The sequence below is a fragment of the Phoxinus phoxinus genome (assembly GCF_949152265.1).
Source record: "Phoxinus phoxinus genome assembly, chromosome: 10".
NCBI classification, from domain to species: Eukaryota; Metazoa; Chordata; class Actinopteri; order Cypriniformes; family Leuciscidae; genus Phoxinus; species Phoxinus phoxinus.
The window spans coordinates 28,488,924-28,516,850 of NC_136885.1; the positions used below are offsets into that span (position 1 = coordinate 28,488,924).

Consider the following 27,927-nt stretch of genomic DNA (forward strand, 5'->3'; position numbering starts at 1 on the left):
TCAGATGCTGTATACAAACAGAACACACTAAATGGGATAATGTATTTCATAATGCACTCCACCTTCCATTTTCAGTGCGACACTGTGAAGCAATATAAACAGTGATTGCGAATACTTCCATTATTTAATCTTAAAACAAAAGTTACACACATTACATTACATGCCAAAATAACCATTTATACTCTACCGTTCAAAAGTTCAGGGTTTATACACATATTCTTCACAGATGAGGCAATTCCAGAATGCATTAGAACATGGAAAAACGGTAACACTTTACAATAAGGTTCATTAGTTAACATTAGTTAAATACATTAGTTAACATTAACTAATAATGAACTGCACTTATAAAGCATTTATTAATATTTTTTAATGTCAATTTAAACATTTACTAATACTTTATTAAAATCTTGTTAACATGAGTTAATGCACTGTGAACTAACATGAACAAACAATGAACAGCTTTATTCATATTAACTAACATTAACAAAGATTAATAAATACTGTAACAAATGTATTGCTCATTGTTAGTTCATGTTAGTTAATACATTAACTAATGTTTAATAAATGAACCTTATTGTAAAGTGTTACCGGAAAAACATACTAATGAAAGAAATGCTGATTAAACATATATTTAAACTTCAATATCAAAAGTATTACTAAAAGTAGTTCAATCTAATTAGAAACTGATTATTTTACCCAATGTTGTATTTTTATGTATAATGTACACTACCATTCAAAAGTTTAGTGTCAGTGAGATTTGTTTTTAATAATTTTATACCATTCAGCATATCAGCATATTATAACGATTTCTGACGGATCATGTGACACTGAAGATTGGAGAAATGATGCTGAAAATTCAGCTTTGCCATCACAAGAGTAAATTACATTTTAAAATATATTAAAATAGAAAATTGTTATTATTATATATTTAACAAATAAATGCAGCCTTAGTGAGCATATAAGAGTAAATATGAAACAGCAAGGTCTTGTGGTAAAATTATGTATACTACTACGTGTCTGAAATGTAAATCATTACATAACATGATCCAAAAAGTAGTATGCTGTTTACTCAGTATGCAGAGTACACTATATGCAGTATTCCAAACTTCTGCAGGTAAACCGCACACAAGAAACACTATCGAGAACAACAAAGTATATGCAGACCACACATTAGGGATGTTTGGATAGATCATTTTGGTTTAGTCAACCTATAATAACAAAAAACTACTAAACAAAAAAATTGGTTCCAAATAAAGACAAACAAAACAGCGAGAGTTCCTCTGAAACATAGTCCAGATCCCAGAACCCTTATAAAGCTTTGAGTTACAAAACCCTGAGAACAAGACATTGGCAACAGGCTTTCATGGATCAATTTCATATTGGACTCTACCGGTGTGCCTGTTTTTTGTTTTTTTTTTGTTTTGTTTTCCGCCGCAGTATCATAGGCAAGAGGAAGGCGCATTATGTTATACAAATCATCTGTGAGTGAAAGGGAGTGAGAAGCCACCATTTTATATAACCGGAATGTGCCTGGTGCTTATTGCTTCCCGAGCCCATTTCGTTGTGTCGCAATAGATCTCGTTTATGCTTTCGCTGTCCTGTGTTCTGCTTTGTCCATTACTTTCCCTGGCGAGACAACTACAAAAAAACAAGGCATCTGTTTTCAATCACTGTGGGCCCACACCAAAACCGAACGGCAAGAACACAACGCAGCACACACACAGAGACGGCGAGCCCATGGAGAGGGAAACACACTTCACAGAACATTTAGGAAATGGGAATTTGATGTCAATGGTGGAAGACAAAGAGCAATCACTTTTTTCCTTTTTCTCTCCCCCCCCCCCCCCACACTCTTTCCGGCCCCATAACGAGAAGAATAATCTCGAAGCGATGGTTGTTGGATTTTTAAACATGACACGGTGTTGGATTTCAGTGGTTTGCCTTTATTATACATAAAGTATGTACACTTAGGGAAAAGACGAACATTACATTTTTCATCTCATCCATTTTTAGCCTGGTGAGTGACTTGTACTGAGAACAGTTAGGAAGTTCTGCACTATGCTTTGCTAAGCAACTACAAAAGGTAATTCGCTTGTATAAAGACTTAATACAGCTTCTTTGTCTTTGGCTTGGCATTTGATATCCCCTGAGAATATCGAACTCTAACAAATAAGAAGGCGTTCACATAGCAGGCTAAATAAACATGACTATGATGTTAGAACCATCAAATGCAATAATAAATGAAAGATTTTACATTCTACAAGATTTTAAAAGGCAAGCATCACTGCAACTTCCGCTATTATATAGAGTACGGGTCCTTTTAAAGTATTAAGCTTCAGCCTGCACCGTTACATGATTGTGCACTGCTACAATCATAAATGATAACTCAAATCTTGCAGCTTGTCGAGGAGAGGTGTGCTATACTTATCAAGAAAATCAAACTTAAAGTTTTCATCTGGCAAATGTTGAAAAAAGGCAAAAAGCCCTTGATGCTCCTCTAACTTTTGATCAGCTAGAAGCAACCTATCCACAATATATTAGTGTGTGAGTGTGTGTGTGTGTGTGTGTGTGTGTATTATATATATATACTGTAAATATATAAGCATTAAAATGTAGAGTATGAAAATGAAAATTTTTAATTAATTTAGCAATTTTCTAAAAGAAAAAATTTTGGTAATTCAATTATTAGTGTTTCTAATACATTAGAATATATTGTATTATATCTATAATCCATTATAATTCATTATGAGGGTATATATATATATATATATATATATATATATATATATATATATATATATATATATATATACACACACACACACACACATACACACACATATACACAGACATCAGTCATAACATTGCTGAATATTATCATAAGAATTGTTATTAATTTTAATACACAGGACTAGCAACCCCCACAACACCTTAAACCGTGCTCAGACTACAGGAGTTTTTAAATCTTAACCGGTAGTGAAATCTGGTTGCATTATGTACCCAAGTAGAATCTTTACAGATCTTCTTTTTTCAAATAATCTCAAACCTGCACACACCACAAGATTTGAAAATCTTGGCTCATCAAACACTAAAAGACATTCTTAAGATTATCATGCCAGATTTAGCACCTCACGTGATCTCACAGGGAAAAGGATGTAAACAAAATGGATACTGTGTCGCGGCAACCTGCTATAGACGTTATATGAGGAGCGATTATAAAGGCAGCTGTGTTGTTGCCACATCTCGAGCAGCAGTTCTTCCATCTCCGTTGTCCACCGGACTAGCACAGCTGCTTTTTGTTTTGCGGCTGCCATTTCAAAAGTTTCGTCACTTCCGTCTCCATCTCACAATCTGGGCTGAACATCGGAACCGACTGATGCCCTGGAGGGGTTTATTCTCTTAATGTCGGGCATAAATCGGCCTGAAACTCCCATAGTCTGAGCCCGGCTTTAGCAAACAGCCTAGCATCATTGCAGTGTTTGTTCCCTGGGCAAGCACCACTCATTTTCTACAGAAAGGAATAAAAGTCGAGTTTAATAGAGTAACTGGATGAAAAAAATAAAGCTTTGCAGGAAAAAGCTGGATTCAGGCAATTCAGCTAAACTAGTGTGCTCCAAGGTTCCCTAACACTCAGGCTAGACGTAAATTTGTCTCTGTGCGTGCGTGTGTGTATGGAAGACCTGCCAGTCACCCAGCAGTAGGAATCTTTGCGACAGGTGCAGCTCAGACTCCCACAGCGTAATTCACGTCTGGGCTTAAGGTGTGATGGGGACTGGCAAACACACACACACACACACACACACACACACACACACACACACACACACACACACACACACACACACACACACACACACACACACACACACACACACACACACACACACACACACACACACACACACACACACACACACACACACACACACACACACACACACACACACACACACACACACACACACACACACACACACACACACACACACACACACACACACACACACACACACACACACACACACACACACACACACACACACACACACACACACACACACACACACACACACACACACACACACACACACACACACACACACACACACACACTCTAATTACCAACCTGACCTTGGTTAGGTTATTACGAGTACCTTCTACTGCAGGGAACGCTTTTCCCTGCAACTTTTCGGGCAGAACGAAAACATGAATGTGGAAACCGCTGAGGTTACGTGAAGAAATGAATAGTCCACTCACAGCAGACAGAAAAGGGGAAACAATTTAACTTCAATTTGAAGTTGTTGCACTGGTTTATTCATACGAGGTGTCCGTGAGGATGGAAAGGCCGCCTTCTTTAAGGAGCAATTATTCACCCTCATTTAGCGTCACCGGAACGCCGTGACACACGCAAAATTGAGAACGGAGAAGAATGAGAGCATTTACCACACTTCCCCTCATATAATACCCTGAGGGAAGTTTTTCCGCCTCCTGCTATATGGCTATATTAAAAACAAAACCATTTCAAGCATGAGAATATGCTTCAAGAAAGCAATGCTACTAAGTCATGAAGGTAATACAATTACAGTTTGCAAAGACATGTAAATACACACTCGTGCACACAATGCAAATCTCTTCACAGGCATAAAAAGAAAAGACCTTCACTTGCACGCAGACACACACACACACACCCTCACAATATTATCTGAACGTTCACAGTTATTCAGATGGCCCGGGGAAAGAAATCATAATGGAAGCCAAAGGTGCAGCAAAACCTGTAATATTACCACTTTGCTGCTGCTCATAAAAAGCCAAGGACCAACTGAACTCTCACATACCCATTCAGACAGACTAGTTTAATCCAACAGTTACATAATGTAATGCTAATGAGGACAGTCTGGCCATCTAGAGTTGTTAAATTACTGAAAGATGACTGCGCTATCAATAAAAGATTACTAACATTACATTTTAAAATGCTAATGCTAACGTTTCAAGTATTGATTCGAATCAAGCGCAAATTTTAATTTACATTTTTATAGCCTCATCACACAACACCAAAAGACTAGCCTTGCATTTACATATTCAAAGCTCTGAGCTGATGCTCAGGATAGCCGCTGGAATGGCACACTCAGGTCCATGTTCCTTCCCGTCCACGGCGGTAAATGCCACCTGATAGTTCTATTACAACAAGGTACATATTTGCTTGTATTCTTGTTCTCTCTTTTCAGTACTTTTCTGCATTCGTACTTGTGTCTTAGTTTCTGTTATTTACGCACGCATGGTGAAACGATTATTCTCGACTATTGTACGATAAACTACTTAGGATGTTCCCTAATTGCATTTTATAAATATGTCATTCTGGAGAAGCTGAGGCCAATACTGATGGTGTGACAGCGTAAAATAAACACACATAAGCCCTATTCAGACTCCTCGCTGAGAAAAGTTAGGTAAGTTTGTGTTCTACGGAGATATACTTTGTGATTGTAATTTAATCCTATCTGATTTAAGCATGTCTGAGTTTTCCTCATACAAATGTATTTTTTAAATAATAAAAAAAGGAAATACCTGCATTTTTTCAGCTAACTCCTCTGAGAAATCTAATCCTACCCAGTGAGGAACGTCTGTGATTACGGTATATTATTTTCACAATGATTCTCCTCATTATTTTGACATTAGTTGAACACAGCACTGCCTTGTGCAGCTTCATTATGTATTTAGACCTCCAGTCACTCAAAATGATGTTTCAAACACTGATGTCATCCCATCCTATGTAAAAAAAGAAAATTAAATCAAGAAGCAGTTCAATCACTCAAACTGCTCAGAATGGCCACAACAGGTACAAGCTTAAAATCACTTCCTTTCCTTCATTATATATGCATAATGTTATAATTACACAAGGTTTTGTTTTAATGGGTTTCATGATGCACACGTCTAGAACCTGAAACCAAACATGAAATCAAAACTTGTAATGCAAATGTCATTTAGAAAACCAACCCAGTCCAAACAGTGTTATACACACACATAAAAAAAAAAAAAAGAAAATCTCAGACTTTCTAGAATCCAGGTACAATCTGTCTAAATGGCAACTCTGAATTTTTCCCAGTGATGACAAAGTAGGCCACACAGTGTCTTTGATCCTTTTATTCTCCTTTCTTTCATTTGTTCCTTGTCCATCACGAGAAGAAGAAATTTCAGAAAACAATACAACACACCAATAGCACTCAAACAAAGAGCCCTCAACCGGAGACTCTGAGAACATTTGACATTTACATGATGATTCTATTCCATTCGCTATTCGTAGAAAGATTCCGGCAAAAATGAGTTTACACAGGGTGGAAACTCAAAGCAAAGTCCTCTCTTGGGAAATACATACAAACATGCATCACCAGCAGGCATGTGGAAACACAAAGTGTATGTGGAGATGTTCAGATGTGAAGGACATGTCTGCAGGCAACAACTCGAACAATTCACACACACGCACACACTTTCTCTGCTTCCCCCTTGTACCAGTTGTACAGTTAACGTATGTGTAGCAATTTACATAAATACTGCCTCATGAATAATTAATCTCCTCACAATTACAGCATTACATACTAGCACCTCATTATGGCATCATAATTATAACGCATTCCTGCCAAACAAATTCTCTGCTTGAAGCAAACTAGTTTTGTTTGTTTAAACGTGAGAAATAAAAGTCTTTACTTTTCTTTATTATAAGTGCTAAGAGACGTTGTTAATTTAGAGAAAATCAGACACAATAAGAATGTCACAGCAGGACCAGCACAACAAACAAGCGCAGAAAGGACTAGAAGTTTGAATAGCATCCACATAACGATGTAATGAAAAACGAAAAAAAGTAAATGTTCCTTAAACTGACTTGAGACATATATATATATTGATATTCATTGAATATATATATATATATATATACATACAATAATAATTATTTATAATAACCTTTACATTATTTTAAAAGGAATGTAGCGTTACACATTTTTTTGTAAACTAACGTAAACCTGTCAATTTTCCTATAACCAGCACAGTTGATAATATAAAGCCAGTATATTGCTTTTTTTCTTCTTCAATGAATCAACAGAGACTTATAAAATAACATTTTCTGGAGACAGATTTTTATACTGTCCGTTTACAGGAGCCATATATTTTCTTAGATTAGCATACACCATTTCAATTCACATCACTCTGTGGCATTAATGCACGTTCCTGTCCCATAAATATTTCAACACTAAAGTATTCTACAATCCTCTGAGGTACATTTCATTGCGAAATATTACATTTGTAATATTCTTTGAATATCTAAAGGTGAACATTAACACTAGATGGGTTTGTTTGCATCTTCGTATCTTGAATTCTCATGAATACGTCCTTTCATATCCTTCCATTGCTCTCTGCAACACCCATGAATCACATTTTGACCTTGTAGACATTCTCCACAATAGGCAGCAACCAGCACAGGAGAAGGTTGATACACTGGTGAAATAAGTTTAAGAGGCTAGTTGTGTTGCTCAGAGGCACTGTTAAAGTGAGAGAATTCTTAATGAAAACAGGTTTAATAGGGCAGAGGGAAACTCTTCGATTGCATTCCTGTTTAATTTAATGAGCCTTAAGCCAAGCGATTTAGTTCTTTTAATTGCCCTTCTCTCATTGTTAAAAAGACGTATGTGGCCGTCTTCTGCAGCGTAAATTCCTCTGAATAACAGTTTAGTTTCGGTTTCTTCAACCAAGGAAGGACTGAGCGGTTCATTCTGTTCTTCTTGAATTCCACTAAAAACAGCACAGCACGGTGAAAATTCAATTTGAAAATAACTTTGGATGTTTAGATTACACAGCTATTTCCATGAAATTCATATTCACACAGAGAGAAAATAAATGGAGCATCAGCTCTGACTGTTTTTTAATGAAGCGGGTGCTGGTGGGCGGGAACATTGCTGATTGGCTTATTCTACAAACCAATCACTATTTAAGCTAATCAAATTATTCTTCTTCATAAAACTCATCAATTTCAAATTTCCAGCTAAAATTAGACTCAAATAACAGTCTTGCTAAAAAAAATAGAGCTTCCTTGCTGTCTCCAGTAAAATAATAAAAAAGAAAAAGTAAAATCAACATCCTTTATGCTTATACACTATACAAATTCACATACCATACACATAACATTCACGTAAAACATAAGATTATATCAGTGGTATGAATGCATTTCTGTCATGGCAACTCTCTGTGAGATTGGCATGGTAACGGTAATAGATATTGGTAATGGTAATGTATTTATTCTTGGCGGAATAGATCTGCTACGCTGCTGCTGCAGAGCAAACTTGGCATATAATCTCTAAATCAATCGATATAGCCCTGAATCGAATCGTATCGCAGAATGTTTTGCGGTATCAGCAAATATCGTATCGCTGGCTGAGAGAATCGGTATCATATTGTATCGTGATGAACAGTCCGATTTACACCCCTAGTGTGCATCGAGTCTGAGGACGTGTCGGGGCAAACTGCTCTCTCAAATATTTTGAATTTGTGCTGCAGTACCCATTTCAATCGCTAGCTGTCAATACTACATACTGCACCTTTAACTGCTCCTTTTACTGTTGCTGAAACAGTTTCAGCCTGTAAGCTGACCACACTAAAAATACACAGCCAGGGTTAAGCTCAATCGAAAGTATTTGTAGCATAAGTGTGTTGAACTAACTTCAACCTTTTTTTTTTATGTCGAAATTATTTTCTGTGGTAATTGACCTTAAGCAACAAAGGCTGTTAATTGAGTTCAATTTAAATGGTAAATTATATTACTCTGACCACAGGAATCATGCAAACATGAGCTAAAACACTATCTTTCTCTCTTTCACTCCCTGCTCCCTCTCCTCCCTGTAAGATGACCTGTCTGTTTCATATGAGGCCTGCTGCGTTGCAGAGAGCTCTGACAGGCATGCATGTAAATGGGATACACAGATACACAAACCATCTGCATCCTGACAGACCGCAAGCTTATGAATATTAGAGGACAGATGCTTTAAACAACTGTGCGTGCATCTGAATGCACACACTGGACATCAAGCTACATGAGTCCATTTCCACCACTTCCAGAGAATCATACCTATACTTATTCACCATCACACCTGTCATAATCTTCTCTATAATCATTATCATCATCAGTGACACCATAATCAGAAATATAGTAGCAAAATACATGATATCCTAATTCCTTTCTGCTGATTTTTTTTTTTTAAACCAGCCTAAGGTGGTTCACAAGTCTTAGCTGGTTTAAACTGGTCTAGCTGGCAACCCCTCTAAAACCATCAAACCAGACAGTTTTTTTGATCATTTAGCTTTCTCTCATTAGCAGTATTGGTTCAATCTAACACAATTTCCTAACACGATTCTTTATTCCTCATGGCGTAATGGGTAGCTCCGCTCACAATGACATTTCATTGGTACAAATTCTGCTCCACATAACTGTATATTAAACATTAAAGTTATGGGATGGTGATTGTGTCGTTTCACGCAATATTTCTCACGCTGCTGGGAAAAAAGACTTGATGCTAGAAAGATGCCACTGTGCACCTGGTTTAGCCTAGCTTACCTTTGCCATCTGTGCCTGCACGCCACTGGCCTTCAGGGACGCTACAGCTTTCTGCGCCGCCGCCGGACTGTCGAAATCCACAAAGCCATATCCTACACAAACACACGTACAGAGTAAGAGTGAGATAAGAGATATGTATACACATTATAAGACACATAAACTGAAGAATTCTTTATCAGACATTAATCAGACCTTATCGGACACATTTATCAGATTCAAAATTCATGGGTCAAAACAAGAGCGCTCTGTTGTTTGTCTTATCATGCTGATCGTGGCGACACAAGAGAGTCTGCATGTTTGAGCACAGCCGCTTGTGTCTGTGTGTGTGCTTGGGGAGACAGGAAACGGCCATTTTGTTCAAGGCTCAAGCTTGTCAACTATTTCCTCAGTAACAGGACAGAGAAGGATTCAGCCTGACCTCACCCCTGCTGGAAATTCCAGCTTAAAGGAAGAGTTCAGCCAAAGATGAACATTCTATTATTATGTAATCACATTTACTTCATTCCCAATTCATATGATTTTCTTTGTGGAATGCAAAAAGTGGATGTTTTGCATATATTGTACAATGGCCAGTTTGGCCACTCTTTTAAATATAATAAAAGAGAAAAACTATAATTCATGCACTATATTCCAAGTCTTTAAAATCATACGATAGCTTTGTCTGGTGAACAGATCAAAAGTTAAGCAGTAAATCACTGCTCGTATTGTCACGCTCAGTTCTTGAGCATTTTTCAAATTTGATTCAATGAATCTGTTGATCCAGTTAACAAAACTGGACTAAATCGTTGCATCCCAAATGACGAACTACACACACACACACACACACACACACACACACACACACACACACACACACACACACACACACACACACACACACACACACACACACACACACACACACACACACACACACACACACACACACACACACACACACACACACACACACACACACACACACACACACACACACACACACACACACACACACACACACACACACACACACACACACACACACACACACACACACACACACACACACACACACACACACACACACACACACACACACACACACACACACACACACACACACACACACACACACACACACACACACACACACACACACACACACACACACACACACACACACACACACACACACACACACACACACACACACACACACACACACACACACACACACACACACACACACACACACACACACACACACACACACACACACACACACACACACACACACACACACACACACACACACACACACACACACACACACACACACACACACACACACACACACACACACACACACACACACACACACACACACACACACACACACACACACACACACCATTAAGTGGCTATTGATCAGGAGTTCAGGGCCCACTAGGGGGCCTCAGTAAACTTCCAAGTACCAGTATTAAAATTATTTAAAAAAATTATAAAAATAAAAAAAGTTTTGTTATTTATTTCCTCAATTTATTTCCGTTTCCCCCTCAATAGCTTTTTTTATTTTTTTATTGAAGAACTCTTAAAAATAAATCGTGGTTAGTTAATTTAATATAAAATACTATTTTCTGCAAAAAAAAAAAAAAGCAATTACCTAGCATTTCTTTTTCTCTGTCATCCTTTGGCTGTGCTTCAATACATGATCACACTATCATTCATTGAAGTGCTATTAAATCGTTCAAGTTCAATACGACATATATATATATATATATATATATATATATATATGCACACATGGTTCCTGGCAAACCAGCTAATAGCCGGCTTAGACCAGCAAGAAAGCAGTTACCATGTTTTAAAACTCGGCTACTTTTCCAGTAGGGTCCATTCCGCCACCCAGCTCTTTAACCAAACATTTCTTTGGCAGCAAGCAAGATAGAAGATCCATGACTTCCTTTACGACATATCATATTAAAAACTGCAGTGGCGGAGGTTCTTAAAGACCCTCAGTACATTTGAGGCACATTTGAGGCAGTGTGTCTTCATTCGGCAGAGGCATTCTCACCATAAGCCTCTCTAAACTCTAAACACACACACTCTCAAAGCCTGACTGACATTCGAAACCACAGATGGCAGAGCACAGAGCTTTGGAGAGCCCGCGAATGGTTCAAGCCAACAGCTCTATATGCCAGACATATGTGTTCATTTACGCACGCACACACACCTTACATATAGAACAACACGCCATCCGCTTTGAAGTCTCCCGGTAAACATGGATGTGAGAAGGAGAGGGAGAAAGATCTCTACAGCAGAGAACAGAGCCATCCAGATGTTCCAAAGACTGCAGATGTTTCATAAGCCTAAGAAAACAGAGCGTGTGTGTGAAAAAGTATTTCCAGTAGACTGTTCTTGATCCAGAGAGAGGAACACTTCTGGTTTAAGAGATCGCTGCAAGCATTCCTGAGGTCACTGACCAAGAGAGCTAAACAGCAGCCATCAGGAAGTGGGCTGAGAAAGAGGTTTCAAGTTGAAGAATGCAGGGATCAATTTCTATTAACAATGTGACGCCCAGGACCGGAAAAGGCCTGAAAAGGAGCTTGATAAAGAGGTGAAAAAGATAAAAAGAGCCTGTTTGTGTGTAGACATCACGCAGATGAGGGTTTTGCCTGGAAGTGTTTTGGAAGCTTTACGTAATTAAATCCATAAATACAAATGTGCCTCAAATGAGAGGCCCTATTCTCTTCCTTTCTTTTCTTCTGCCTCTCCGTATTTTTCCTTTGGATATCAAGACTGAGAGAAAAAAAAAAGCTGTGCACAATATCTTCTTCCTCTGCACATAATTCCAATTAGAAAAGGAAAGCGAGGTAGTGAAAGAGAGAGCTTGTTTGCGTGCTGGTGTGTTGTACAACATGCAAATATTTACGCTCACTCCATTTAATGAGAGGCTCGTGATTGAGTAAAAGAGAAAATCAAACACGCCCTCGATGTTGCCCACAACCCCCACCACCGTCATTCTCTCCATCTGTCATTACGGACAAGGGGAAAAAACAGCTGTCTAAAATTGAAAATGTCTTTTTCTGCACAAACAAGTTCATAATTACCGAGTCTAGTTGCGTAATTCAAAACACACAAAGTAAACATGCATTTAAACATGTGTTTAACGAACGGCCAACAACCCATGTAAGAAGAGTGATTAAAAACGTTGCGGAGCTTGATAACTTTCGAATGATCTCCAGAAGCAAACGGACCGAACAAGCTTGATTGTAAACAACTCTCGATGGTTTACTCCATCATATGGGATTAATCTATGGCAGATAGGCCTGTAATTGCAATCAATTAACATATCTTTGAAATGAATACTGCATATCCTGTGCAAAAAAGAAAGAGAAAGAAAAAAAGACGGCGTAGAAGCAAGCAGAACAAACATAAGTAGATTCAGCAAAGCCGTGAATGAAGCGAATCCATCTTTTTGTTCGTTTCCTGTCTTATATCCTTGGCTCCCATAAGTCCTGGCTGGAAGCCCATCAGGGTGGAGGAGCCTGGCAGAGTAGGAGGGCAGTTAACTCCAGGAAGTGGAAGTCCTCTAAAGCCTGGAGTGGTTTCCTCTGCTTCCCAAACACCCCCTCCCTCCCCTTCCCATGTGGGCATTAATACGCATTTTCGGACATATTAGATGTGCCTTCAGAGAGAAAGCATGACAAAGAGACGTATACGTACACACACAAAACAGGAGAAAAACCTGCAGAAGCCAGTTTGGCAGATTGTGTAGGAAGACAGGCTGTTTATTTACAGCACTGGCTGAGTGTTTCCTGAAAAGAGGCTGTCTGCTAAATCATCAATTTCAGCCGGACGCTTCCTTCGCCCCATAGCTATTTTTAAACCCCCGTGACTAGGCCCGGACTTTTCAAATCAACACAGGAGGAACCCTGTGCTTTTCCTTGCCATGGCTAACCCTGTTAGTCACGCTAACGTCTTATCCGGTTGTAAAGACTTCACCCACAATCACGCTAACACGTTTCCGCCTCTAAAGATCATCCAGACAATCTCCCGACTAATCTGACTCTTTCAAAAGCGGTCATTTTATGAGGATTATTGATTATTTTAAGTGAGACTGTGAATGCTCTGTGAGCGTGTTTTTAATTCAAACCGATATTGACTGTGGTACTCACCTTTACACTGGTTGGTGTTTTTGTCCAGGATTGCCTTTGTTGACACTATTTTTCCATACCTGCAGAGGACAAAGAGAACAACAGGGTCAGCTCAAATGAAAGAACATCAAGTACATGTCAATGTATTACATGAAACGTGGGCAAAACTCTGCTTTGGACTTTTTGGTCCACTTGAGTCATTTTGATTTACACCATATCTCAAATGATGCGTTGTGTATGATTACATTACCTGGTGGGAATAATGGAAATTAAATGTTTAACCTTTTTTAGAATAAAATAGGATGATCTTGCCAATTTTAATTTCATAGTTATTTAATGCATGCAATATTTTCACACTTTTGCATAATTTGACAAAACATCAGCATCATTGGAAATTACTCAATAAATGCATTTTAGAATGTTATAACCAGTGTCAATATTCAATGACACTGTTTATAAGTATAAATATATGATGTTATTTAGAAAATAATTGAATATGATGGTCTTTCATATTTTAAAGTCGAAATTAAACAGATTTCTTCCATACGGTGATGCACATCCGAGTATAATGGATAATCAAAAAGAAATGTAGGACAGCGATGATTACAGTCAATTGTAAAGAAGCGATGTGGGCTTAAACGGACTAAATGATTGGAAAAAGTCAAGTATTCGTCACCAAAAAGTCTGATCAAAATAAAAATTAAACATACGTGGATGAATCATTCACAATAAGATCAATAACATGTATTTATTAAGTCGATTTTGGGAATTTCCATCGGGGTCTGGGACAGTTTTAAAGTGACCTTCATTTGACAAAAAGAAAGTTCAAATTTGTTAGTTAATAAAAGTCAACCCCTGGGACATACAAATGCCTGAACTTGATGAAAAACCCAAGTGTAATCTTTGCTCCGAACTTAATTAAAAAGTTTGAGCCTAACTCAAAGAGCATGTTTAAAAAGGTTTAGCTCGGCTTCATTAAAAATCTTCACGAAAGGATCTACATCGATACATTCCTTAACAGGACACCGTAAACAAGGAGAGGTTAATTTTGGGCGCAGGATGTGAGTTTCAAACCCCAGTGATTTAATTAAACATTGGAAGCATCACAGAGCAATCTACACCACCAAAATCCCCACCCTTGTTTTCACTTTTTCACCTCAGCTCACAACACTGACTACTCTTGTATTCTTGTTATATTCTTTCTCTTTTTTCTCTCTCTACTCTACAAAACCCCTATTCACATTGCGAAATCTGTCTTGTCGCAGAAACACGAAAGTGTCTGCAATGAATCCCTTTCCCCTCTGCAGTCCCTTTTTTCCCCTATTCCTCCCCTTCCATCCACGACGGAGGTAATAAAGTTACTTATCGCTTCCGTCTCCGCCTGAAGACTGGGAAGACTGATATAACCGTGGCGCTCCTGATGTGACTTTTTTAATTAATATTTAATGCGCTCCCACCTCCAGGTAAAAGCGGGAGACTATATTACCCACCTTTATAAGGATGGAGGCGTTTAATAAGGGAAAGATCATTTTACTGTCACCGTGAGAAGCGGCGTCCCATCGAGGCATTGTGTCGCTGATGTCTGGGAAATGGCAGCTAATTCATCTCATATCCCTTCTAAGCCTACAAACCGCACAGCTTTACAGAAGAAATACAAATAATTATCATAAGCCGCTGTAGAACTACGAGGTTGATGGCAGAAAAAACAATTGTCGTTCGAGGTTTCGTGTGAATTTATCAACAAAGTCTTCTGCAATTCACACCATAACACATCGAGTAAGTGTGGGCGGATGTTTTTTTGCGAAAAACGGATAATCACAACTCTGGGATTGCAGAGACTCATTATAGAAACAATACTGGTTTTGTTTGAATTTTTTTCGTCAATATGGTTTGTCAGTAAACAAAGTTGAAACTCGGGGGATGAGAGCAACCACATAACAGAGAGTGGAAGACATGAAAATGCGGAGCTCTGCTGGAGAAAGCATGTAGCGGACCAATGTGAGGGAAACACATGAGAACCATTTGACTCGAACGCTTGATTTGCTGCCATTTCATCTTGCAAAACAAGTGGTTGGACAAACACAGGCGTCTCAGATGAGTGAGTGGGTCGGGGGTGGAGCTGAGAGAGGAATGTAGTCAACATAGCTGGCAACGTTTCCGCAAGCCAGTGCCATGCCGCGGTCATGCACACGGATGCCTCACTAACACGAAACTCACGAACAGGAAGGTTGCCTCACAAACATAGGCGTAGATTCATTCTCCTACAGTCAATAAGGGATGCAGGGTGTGAAATGTCCCCCTAATCAGTCTTGTTTTGTTTGTTTAGATGCTGATAAATGGAGCATTGAGAACTACTGAGGTGGGATAAATGTTCAATAGACGGAGTCTGTGGTTGAGATTTATAAGTTACAAAATGAAAGTCTTTGTTGAAACCTCAAAAACTTTAATGACCCCAATGCCGTACTTTCTGGTTAATGTAATGTTCTTTCGGATCATTTGTCAGGATGACACAGCTAACATTGCAGCCAAAGGTGGAGGAGCTCACTGTGAGAACATCTGGCAAAGTGTCCTGATCACTCTCACACTAAACAATGAACATCAGGGTAGTTTAAAGTTGACGGAGAGCATTGATGCTGGCATGTGACGTTACTCTACACAGGCTAAAAGTGCATTACGGAGAATTGACATGCATGTACTTGCTCAATAATGTAATTGTGGGTTTTTTTTTACAAAAAAAATAAAAATCCCCCCAATCTAAAAATCTTAATAGTTCTGCCATCAGTTACATACCCTCAAGTTATTCTTATTTCAAACGCACATGTAATGCTTTTCTGTGGAATACAAAACGAGATTTATTTATTTTTTAAATCTAATTAACTAATTGAGAGGAAGTCAATTATGACAGAGTATTATTTTTGGTTGGGGAACTATTCCTTTAATGTGGTCTTATAGTCATTAGCTCCCAAATATACACATTAGCATTGCATGCATTTCATTACAGTATGCACATATGTAAAATTCATTCTGGCAAATCTCCAGTGTTATTATCAGTCACCCTAATGAAGTGCTGAACCCTTTTTTTAAATGGGTTGCATCTCAAGATTATTGCTGATCAACTTAAAAACTTTCTATGGATGCTGACTTTTGATGAAAAACAAGATTCAAGTGTGTTTACTTGCTAAAAACTTTCAGTACCACAAGCATGGAGTTCCCCTCATGGATGTCTGGAGTGCCAAGAATTTGACCTCACATAACATCAAGCCAAAGAGCGAAATGGTTTACAGTGAGAGAAGTCGCATGTTACAATATTAGTAAACAATCTACTTTATGATATACAGCAATATATTTTACAGCAATAGATTATACTCAATAACTCAAGGACAAAAATAGCATATTGCATCATGTCCCAGCCATTCCAAACACAACAGAGCTGCAAATTACATAAATCTCATTCATATTAACTTGATTTTTTGTTCTAATCAGCCATGACTGACAACAGTATAGTTTGCATTTCAAGGCACTTTGTCGGTCGTTTGGTTTCTATTTTCAACAGTTTGCAATTGGTTGGCCTGGCCACAATGAAATCTCTCTGGTCCAAAGTCCTGCTCTATACAGCTGTGTATTAAAGAAATAACCTATATACTTAGTTTCTACACCACATTTCTAATGCATATTCCATAATCATAATTTAAAAAAGCGCTACCATAAAACGTCTTTGCTTTTTGCTGATGTCACCGATTGGATGTGATTTTGATTTTCAGTGAGAGCAGATAAACTGCATAGAGCTCAAATGTTGTCAAGTCAGAAAAGCCCCTTTCACACAGTGCGTTGATCCCGGAAAATTGCCATAAAATTGCCAGAGTGCCTTCTGAGTGAACGCAAACATTTTCCGGGATTGAGTCCGGCATTGACCCCGGGATGGGGACCTAGTTACATTGTCGGGATCAGTCCCGGAACGCGCCCTGTGTGAACTAAAGCTGTAATCAATGCTGTAAGGGGTGTGTTGTAGTGATGACGCTGAAGCCGAGTTAAACGGTATGTTGCGCTAATTTATGATCGAATCAGAAAAAAAAAAGCATGAGCGTGGTTTCACAGAAGCAAATTTAAGACGCTGCAGAGACATTACACGTCACATCTTAACGGGATCGTTACGGGATGTGTTTGAACGAGCACAGATTCCGGAAAATCACTGAAAGAAAGAAAGAAAGAAAGAAAGAAAGAAAGAAAGAAAGAAAGAAAGAAAGAAAGAAAGAAAGAAAGAAAGAAAGAAAGAAAGAAAGAAAGAAAAAAAGAAAGAAAGAAAGAAAGAAAGAAAGAAAGAAAGAAAGAAAGAAAGAAAGAAAGAAAGAAAGAAAGAAAGGAGGCAACAACGCCCTTACAATAACAGATTACCAAAGAGCTTTAATTAGACTCCTGATACCACACACACCAAAACCTCCAGTGAAAGACCACAGTTCAGCCAGTTTGTGGGATCACAGTGTTCAAACTCTGGTGATCTGGACGAAGGAACCTTCTCTCCACATTGACCAGAGCAGATCAGGTCTAAAAGAGAGGCCCACAAATGACACACACACGCCACCACCCTTTCCAACACAGCACACACTGAACCCTCGGAGTGCTTTAGTCAACCCACAAGAACACACAATCAAATCAACATGAACACAAGAAACTGTAAACACCACATGAGGTTAACCAAAACGCCTAGAACGTCTTTCAATGAAGATAAATATATTTCTAGATCCACACACGCACTTTTGAAAGATCGCGACACGGCTCAACGTGCTGTGACAGCCCAAGCTGGGAGCAGATCCCAGCTGATTTGATCACCGTCAAGACAACACGTCTTGTGTACGAAGCTTTCAGCTGCAGTGTGTGAAGTGCTAATGACAGTTCTCAAAGGGCCGTCACACACTCTGATCTGTGTTTTTATTTTCCCCAGAGCTCCGGCAGCCACGGATGCCGGACTGTTTGATGTCTCGTGCCGAGAGATGTGAACCAGCATTCTTTCAACTTCTATCCAGGTGGGTGTGTAGGATCTCTTAATTGGCTACCAATGCAGCTGTCTCATCTGACACGCCGCTCGACACTTCAGCAGCGTAAGTTACATGCATCTGATGTTTGTTTGTACACTCGCTTGCACCGTTGGTGTCACGGAACACACACAGGAGAGAGAGATCCAAATGCAATATTTCTTTAATGGGTAATCCGTACTCACGATCAGTCCAGGCAGGGGTCAAATACCATGTAATCCATCCAAAGACACAAGACATTAACAGGAACAGGAACGGAAGTGTGGGGACATTAAACAAGGACTCCGTGACAAACACTGAAACTGACAGGGTATATATACACAAGGGCTAATTAAGGTGACAAGAAACAGCTGAACATAATGAACACTAAGTGACAGACAGGATCATGGGAAATGTAGTGAGAATGTGGATGACACCGTGGGGAAGAGGACATCTAGTGGACACCAGGAATACACAAACCAGACACTGTGACATAACCCCCCCTCTACGGAGCGGCTACCAGACGCTCCAAGACCCACAAAAACCAAGCAAAACAAGAGTCCAGGCGGGAGGTAGAATGGTGGAGGATCAGGGGGAGGGATGGAGGGCCAGGACCATGAAGGGGAACAGGAACAGGGGATGACAATCTAACCGGCGGCCGTGGCGAAGCAGACAGTCCATCGGGCGGCCAGGGCGGAGACGACAGTCCATCTGGCGGCCAGGGCGGAGACGACAGTCCATCTGGCGGCCAGGGCGGAGACGACAGTCCATCAGGCGGCCAGGGCGGAGACGACAGTCCATCAGGCGGCCAGGGCGGAGATGACAGTCCATCTGGCGGCCAGGGCGGAGACGACAGTCCATCTGGCGGCCAGGGCGGAGAAGACCCCTCGGGCGGCCAGGGCGGTGAAGACCCCTCGGGTGGCCACGGCGGAGACGACCACTCGGGCGGCCATGGCGGTGAAGACCAAGACGGAACAGAGACAGACCCTGGCTCAGGAACTGGAACAGACACCACCGGCTCAGGAACTGGAACAGACACCACCGGCTCAGGAACTGCAACAGACACCACCGGCTCAGGAACTGCAACAGACACCACCGGCTCAGGAACTGCAACAGACACCACCGGCTCAGGAACTGCAACAGACACCACCGGCTCAGGAACTGCAACAGACACCACCGGCTCAGGAACTGCAACAGACGCCACCGGCTCAGGAACTGCAACAGACGCCACCGGCTCAGGAACTGCAACAGACGCCACCGGCTCAGGAACTGCAACAGACGCCACCGGCTCAGGAACTGCAACAGACACCACCGGCTCAGGAACTGCAACAGACACCACCGGCTCAGGAACTGCAACAGACACCACCGGCTCAGGAACTGCAACAGACACCACCGGCTCAGGAACTGCAACAGACACCACCGGCTCAGGAACTGCAACAGACACCACCGGCTCAGGAACTGCAGACACCACCGGCTCCGGCTCTGGAACAGCAGACACCACCGGCTCCGGCTCTGGAACAGCAGACACCACCGGCTCCGGCTCTGGAACAGCAGACACTACCGGCTCCGGCTCAGGAACAGCAGACACTGGCTCCGGCTCTGGAACAGCAGACACTGGCTCCGGCTCTGGAACAGCAGACACTGGCTCCGGCTCTGGAACAGCAGACACTGGCTCCGGCTCTGGAACAGCAGACACTGGCTCCGGCTCTGGAACAGCAGACACTGGCTCCGGCTCTGGAACAGCAGACACTGGCTCCGGCTCTGGAACAGCAGACACTGGCTCCGGCTCTGGAACAGCAGACACTGGCTCCGGCTCTGGAACAGCAGACACTGGCTCCGGCTCTGGAACAGCAGACACTGGCTCCGGCTCTGGAACAGCAGACACTGGCTCCGGCTCTGGAACAGCAGACACTGGCTCCGGCTCTGGAACAGCAGACACTGGCTCCGGCTCTGGAACAGCAGACGTGAAGTGGACGGTCTCTGGAACGGCAGACAGCCTGTGCCTCCTCCACGCATGCAGTACCGCCACCGCATAACAGAGGAAGACTGCTCTCTTGGCCGTGGCAGGACTGATGGTGGGCGGCTCCGAGACAATCTCAGGGATGACAGCGGGCTGCTCGGAGGGGACGGACTGCGGGACGACAGCGGGCTGCTCGGAGGGGGCGGCCTCCGGGACGACAGCGGGCTGCTCGGAGGGGACGGCCTCCGGGACGACAGCGGGCTGCTCGGAGGGGACGGCCTCCGGGACGACAGCGGGCTGCTCGGAGGGGACGGCCTCCGGGACGACAGCGGGCTGCTCGGAGGGGACGGCCTCCGGGACGACAGCGGGCTGCTCGGAGGGGACGGCCTCCGGGACGACAGCGGGCTGCTCGGAGGGGACGGCCTCCGGGACGACAGCGGGCTGCTCGGATGGGACGGCCTCCGGGACGACAGCGGGCTGCTCGGAGGGGACGGCCTCCGGGACGACAGCGGGCTGCTCGGAGGGGACGGCCTCCGGGACGACAGCGGGCTGCTCGGAGGGGACGGCCTCCGGGACAACAGCGGGCTGCACGGGCACGGCCTCTGAGTCTTTGGGGAGGCTGGGGGTCCTCCTCCTCCTCCTTTTCTGATGGCGAGGAGTAGGCTCCGGGCGGGACAGGAAAAACGGTGAAGGGAGCTCTGGGTCGAGCATCACTGGTCCGGGATGGAGGAGAGACTGAGGCGTGGAGTGGTGCTGGAAGTCACCTCTAGTACCACCTCCCCTGCGGCCTCCACGGGTCCCAGAGAACTTGGCCAGGCGGGTTCCCTCAAATGAGTGTCCGTGCCTGATGGAAGTGGGCTCGGGGGAATTGACCGCCATGGTCTCCTCAGTGATTCGAGCCCATAACTCAAAACACTGAAAAATGTTCATACGAGACGGAACCTCTCCAGCTTGCGAGTTCCCCCTCTGCTGCCTCCTCTCTGACCTTGTGGTTGAGGAAAACCCACAAAATTCCATACTGCTGGATCTTGTTGTGACGGAGTCCTTCTGTCACGGAACACACACAGGAGAGAGAGATCCAAATGCAATATTTCTTTAATGGGTAATCCGTACTCACGATCAGTCCAGGCAGGGGTCAAATACCATGTAATCCATCCAAAGACACAAGACATTAACAGGAACAGGAACGGAAGTGTGGGGACATTAAACAAGGACTCCGTGACAAACACTGAAACTGACAGGGTATATATACACAAGGGCTAATTAAGGTGACAAGAAACAGCTGAACATAATGAACACTAAGTGACAGACAGGATCATGGGAAATGTAGTGAGAATGTGGATGACACCGTGGGGAAGAGGACATCTAGTGGACACCAGGAATACACAAACCAGACACTGTGACAGTTGGAGTCAAGAAAGAAGCCCTGTGACTTTGCAAAAGGAGAATTCACTTTCCTGAACTGCCATGACATTGATTGCATGTATAAAGCCTCGTTCAAACTTCTTAGAATGCACGATAATAAAAAATAAGCCGAGGCATGACTCAATATACATGCAAAATAACATTTCTGCTTACCACAGCCTCTCAAAAAACCTTAAAATTTACGGTAATAAAACAACTGCTTTTGTTGCAGAAATATAAAAAAAATATATAAAAAAAGATAATTGATAATTATTTTGAATGAATATTGTAGGTAAAAAAAATGCAGTGGCAGAATTCGTAAAAAACAACAACTACATTGTCTAAGATAAAAATATATATACTGTACAGGTGAAAATGACATTTTCTAATTTTTCGAGTTTCACCTGTATATTTATTCATATGGATATATATATTCATATGTGGGGCCATTTGAGTCCAATCTTTTGTTGTGAGCTAAAAACTTTTGTCATCACCTCAAACCCAGATTAGGACAGTAACATTCTTTCATATTATTGCACAGCAAACGAAAACTGAAAACTAAGACATCTCATATTACATTTTCTTGACCTTCTCTCACCAAGGACACCAAGTGAGCCAAGACTGCCACGGGTGTCCTATTATTCAGTCAGAGACGAAAGCGAGCGACGTGACTAACATTCGGTGAAGTTACCAAATGCAAAACGCTTCTTTAAATGTGTGTGTGAGCAACCTTTTTGCAGTTGTGGCTGTGCAAAGTTAATCTTCGTTAAATCACCTACAATATCTCTGCAAATCACACATGCAATCTGGAAGATTGTCCTAGCAAATTAGAATCCTTTATTTGGGTACCTTACATTATTAGGGGCCCTTTATTTATTATTTATGGTAAATCTAGGTGTCCAAAACGCAACAGGAACCGCGCTAACAGGACAAGGCTTGCATCACTTTTTTTTCTTGGTACCAGGGATTGCAAGCGAGTGTGTCTGTGGTTTGAACAGTCGAGGAGAATTCAAAACGATGACTGACACCTTCCTTGCTGTGCAACGTGATCTCATGGGTATTCGTATGTATTTTTACATAAAGTGTGGTTTCTACCAAAAGTACATTTACGTTTCCATAGACACTGAAACTTACATTATTGATATATATTGACAGCACCAAACGTAAATTATTTAAGAGTGAACAACATTACAGACGTACAAATGTGTACAAATCCTTATTCATGAATATTACAATAGTGGCATTAATATTTTGACTCTATTCTATTCAACTGTCATATCAATGACTATGTTTTCAGCTGCATTTATCAAATGATAACATTTCACTTTGTTCTATGTGACTTTTGCTGCAAATTCTTATTAGAGGATTACATGATGTTACACAAGACTACACTTTAAACCCTTAAAATAGCATTGCTGTAATCGTTTTAACCAATATTTATCATGTAATATTTATTTTGTTTGCCGTGGGACACAAAAGGTGTTTTTGCAGTATAGTCCTATGCTGTGACTTACAATAGAGCCATAAAATAGCTACACCAAAAAAATGTACATAAATTCACAAAAGTAATACATTTTATTCATGCACTGTAATCCAAATTCCATTCTAAAAGAATCCATACAATTGTGAGGAACAAACTGAAATGCAAGCCTTGATTCAGTGATCTAATCTCCATTCCGTTCATTGACCGTAAATGTCAAATCCCGCACTTGTTATAAATTAAAAAATTGCTGCCTCAAGAAGCTTTAGGACACATTTTATGACAGTGATATCCAAAACTCATTGAGTCTCGCCTGCTTCATTACAGATTGTGACATGTCATGTTTTGGGTGATGTGCGTTTGAAAAGCGCTTAATTCTGCTCTGTACCACACGCAAAACTTTATACCGCCAGAGACGACTGCGACTTTTGATTAAATTATGGTGATCACAATTGTCTGTCTGTTATGTTTTTCTTTGTTACTCTATGTTTTAAGAAATGGTTTAGAGGTAGTAGGAGTAGGATTGGAGTTTCAAAATATTTTATGCTATATTGTTACTAAAATAGAAATTTTTCATGATATAAATTATTCTTAAATATGTAATCATGTTTACGTTTAAGTTTTGTCAATACGTCCATATTGTACGTTTCAGAATCTGATCAAACATAGTAAAATTTACATTTTGTACCTGAAAATTATATTCATACCTACGTATTAACAATGAGACAAGGCTGTGCTGTCTCAGAAGGCACTAGACAGAACTGATTTCAATAAAACCGAGCCAAATCCAGCCTAAAGGAACTGTACTGTATCCCGAGTGTTTAGGCACCTTTTGACTAAGCTTCCCACTTTCTCTTCCTTTCCCACCTCAGACATATTGACAGGAGCTGTGTGATACAGACCGAGACAGAGAGATTGAGTTTACAAAGACTTCAAGATGACTCGTGATGGCTAGCAGCTTTTTGGCCCTCATACGCTCTTCTGAACATACCCAGAACAGTTGAGCTTCAAGAGGAGTCGGACACTCATCTGACCTTAGGTTAGGTCTGTATGCTGGAGACATGTTGCTGCTTTCAGCTTTTAAAAAAACCACAGCAGAGAGAAATAACTACAGATATTGCAGGGAAGTCTCGTAAGGGAAACATCACTATAGCGATTTTCCTGCACTATCATGCACCACGAAAACATAAAACCATTCAAGTTAACTGCAATAAAAAGAAATCTTCAGGAAACAAATTTTACATTGGACATCAAGTAACAAAATGACAGAAGTAAACATGAAATGTATCAATATTAATAATAGTAATATAATGAACTGCTAAATGCAATAATATTAAAAATGCAGAAAGATCAAATTGTAATTGAAATAGTTATTTTAATTTGTAATAATATCCCAATATAAATTTCACTGCATTTAAAAAATACTGCCTCACTGAGTATAAGTGACTCTTTTCAAAAACATGAACAAATGTTGCTGTCCCCAAACATTTAAACGGCAGAGTAAAATCAAAATTATTAATTTAAAATGACAAAAAAGCGTCCTAATTATTGTCCATAAACCTTGTGTGCTACTGTATATCTCAAGTCATTTGAAGCCATATGAGAGCAAACAAACTATTAAAGTGCCCCATTATGCTTTTTTAAACATTTCCTTTCATGCAGTGTGTAATATACCTGTTTGTGAGTGTAAAAGGTCAGCAAAGTTTTAAAGATCAAACTGCACGATATATAAACTTATTGTCTCCTAAAAGAATGCATCGATTCTGAACTTCCGAAACGAGTCATCAGATATTCCAGTCGCACTTCCTGTTACAAAACAACGCAAGTTTGACTGGCATATCTGACCAATCAGAGCAGAGTAGGCTCTCGGAAAGGAGAGGTTTAGAGAGATCATTGATCAAGCTGTTTCAGACGCTGTGAAAAAAGAGGTGATTCTGCAATGTATATCGAGAAAATTAAACTGTTTTTTGACCTTGGATGCATGTAAACCTATTTTAGAAAGACCTGCAAAACAAAATAACTACCCTTTAAAATAGCATAATAGGGGCACTTTAAGATAAGGTACTGGTGGTACTGGATAAAAGTGACATTTACATATATGAGAGTGTACTGGATATAGAGTTGATTCCGGCACCCTCCCAAAAAGCTTTTTGAAACATAACCTGTTTTGCACTACAGCAGCGACATGAATAAAACTGGAGTTAAAAAATATGAATTATGGATCCGTCTTCAAATCATTAGAAATACTAGCCTGCTTTTCACCCTGTGATTAGACATTTCTGCAGCGATGAGAAGGAGACATAAATCAAACTGTAGTCTAACTATGAAAAAGAAGACGACAGATGTATTGTAAGAAAGCAACACTTTGAAATAAAAAACCGTGACCTGTTACTAGCCTTGTCACTGGCTCAGAAATGGTTTGCATGCTCTGGATGCCTGAGTTATTCGAGCCCAGGGGGGGCTCTGCCGACTGAAAATGAGATCCCACCCCAGAGGCTCCCCTAGATATGGCAGGCCTGTACACAAGGGCAATTCCTCCACTGGCTCAGTTAGTCAATCAGGCTGAGAGACAGAGAGCGAGCGAGGGGGTGTGTGGGGGGCTGCCATTTTGGGCAGCAAGCCTTGGATGCTTTTCAGTGAATATAAAATATATAAGATATTATATATAGATAAGGAATAGAGAATAAAAACCATGAAAATGCCAAGATACAACTGGAAGCCATATAATAACATAACATTCTGATCGTACTCTCACACACACAAGAAAAAAACACACAAATGAGATCAATTTTATATCTGTTATTTCTCCTAGACAGCAATGAAGTTAAACGGAGAGCAAATGAAGTCTCCGGCTCCCTATATTTTTTCTAAATTGATTTTAGTAATCTTGCATCTGTCTCCTCTAAGGTTTAAAATTCAGACTCAAAGTTCAATGTGATTTGAAACATTTATCACTGAATAAAAGATAATATAAAATGATTTAAAATAAAATAAAAATAAACTGATATTTTGAGCTGTGATTAGTAATGTAGCTCTATATGATTACTCTTTGTCAATCATTTGTGTGTATTTTTATTTCTTCTGAAGACATTTTACTCCATTCAAATATTACAGGACTCCTGAGCTATGAAAGATAAGCCAATGAGAATACCCACATTAAATTTCCAACTTTTTAGCATTTCCTTTCCTGATTTGGAGAGAAAATATGTGGAATAGTAAGACAACAAAATAGCCTACTACTAATTATTCGTAGATGAAAACATCAAACTAGCCAAAATATTAATATAGCTGGGGGATATATACAACATTCCTGCATGTACAGGTTTCGTGTGGGTCTGCGAATGGGCAATAAAATTTAAATCTGAGCGCAGACAAACTGGCCGAGATCATAGAGGACTTGAAATCCCTAACTTATCCCTTAAAACCTTGCTTCAAGTGTGAGCAGAATTGAGTTGGACTGTATTCACTTTCTCTCTGTAGCATTAGATTACAATCAGAGACATAATGAGGGGCTCTGAAATGCAATTATTTTAAATGGTATTGTAAAATTCTTTGTCCTGAGGGTTAATACTCCATGATATCGAATCATGGAAAGGAAAAGTAATGAACTGGCTCACAGACATGACTCTCCGCCCTCTGGTTTCTACCAACACAGAATTGCAGATGCATAATGAAAGCACATAAACATGATGACGATGCGTTCACCTAAGGCCATCATTAATAATTCATGATTCATATTCAAGCCTTTTATGAAAACGCCCTGGTACACTTTCAATTTTTTTTTTTTGTCTCAGTTAATGTAACACTCCTCCAATTTGACCTTTTCACCTTTTCTAATGCAACATCAAGACATTAAAATCTGGATGTTTGTTTATAAATGTGGCAAACATTCTGCATCTGCATCTTGACAACCTGCCATTCCTCAATGATCAGATAGTCTAATTAAGAAACTGTGAGCACAGCAAGCTGAAAACTATAAGGGCTCGTTTTCATGGCTGAGGTTTGGGATTCTGCTGAGGCCACAATTTCTCCTTTATAGTCTAACCCCATTGTACCTTCAGCCTCAAAACCCTGCCAATCTTCCATGGGGAATCACACAAGAAGATCTCCGAAATGTCAGCCTGACAGAAGCACTTTTCACTGCCCTTCCCGCCACTGCAGCAGAGCCACTGGAGGACGGAAAAGGGTCACTAACTGTGTGTGCATGTGCGCAAAATGTGTGCGTATGCATGAACGCAGCTGTAAGCTTTAGATCGCGACAACTAGGGTGGCAGATATGCATGAATGGCATCTAAATCATTGTGGTGTTATGTAAAAAAAAAATGCAAAGAGTGTTTGTGAAC

General features: G+C 40.7%; 1 protein-coding gene across 1 annotated transcript in view; it reads right to left on the minus strand.

Moving 5' to 3' along the window:
* The window catches only part of rbms3 (RNA binding motif, single stranded interacting protein), a 146,879-nt gene that overhangs the window by 80,756 nt on the left and 38,196 nt on the right, over positions 1 to 27,927 (minus strand). The window contains exons 3-4 of the mRNA XM_079625312.1: positions 13,753 to 13,811; positions 9,596 to 9,687 (exon numbers count right to left, since the gene is read on the minus strand). Coding sequence (XP_079481438.1) covers positions 9,596 to 9,687; positions 13,753 to 13,811 — 151 coding nt within the window. The remainder of the gene's footprint in view (positions 1 to 9,595; positions 9,688 to 13,752; positions 13,812 to 27,927) is intronic.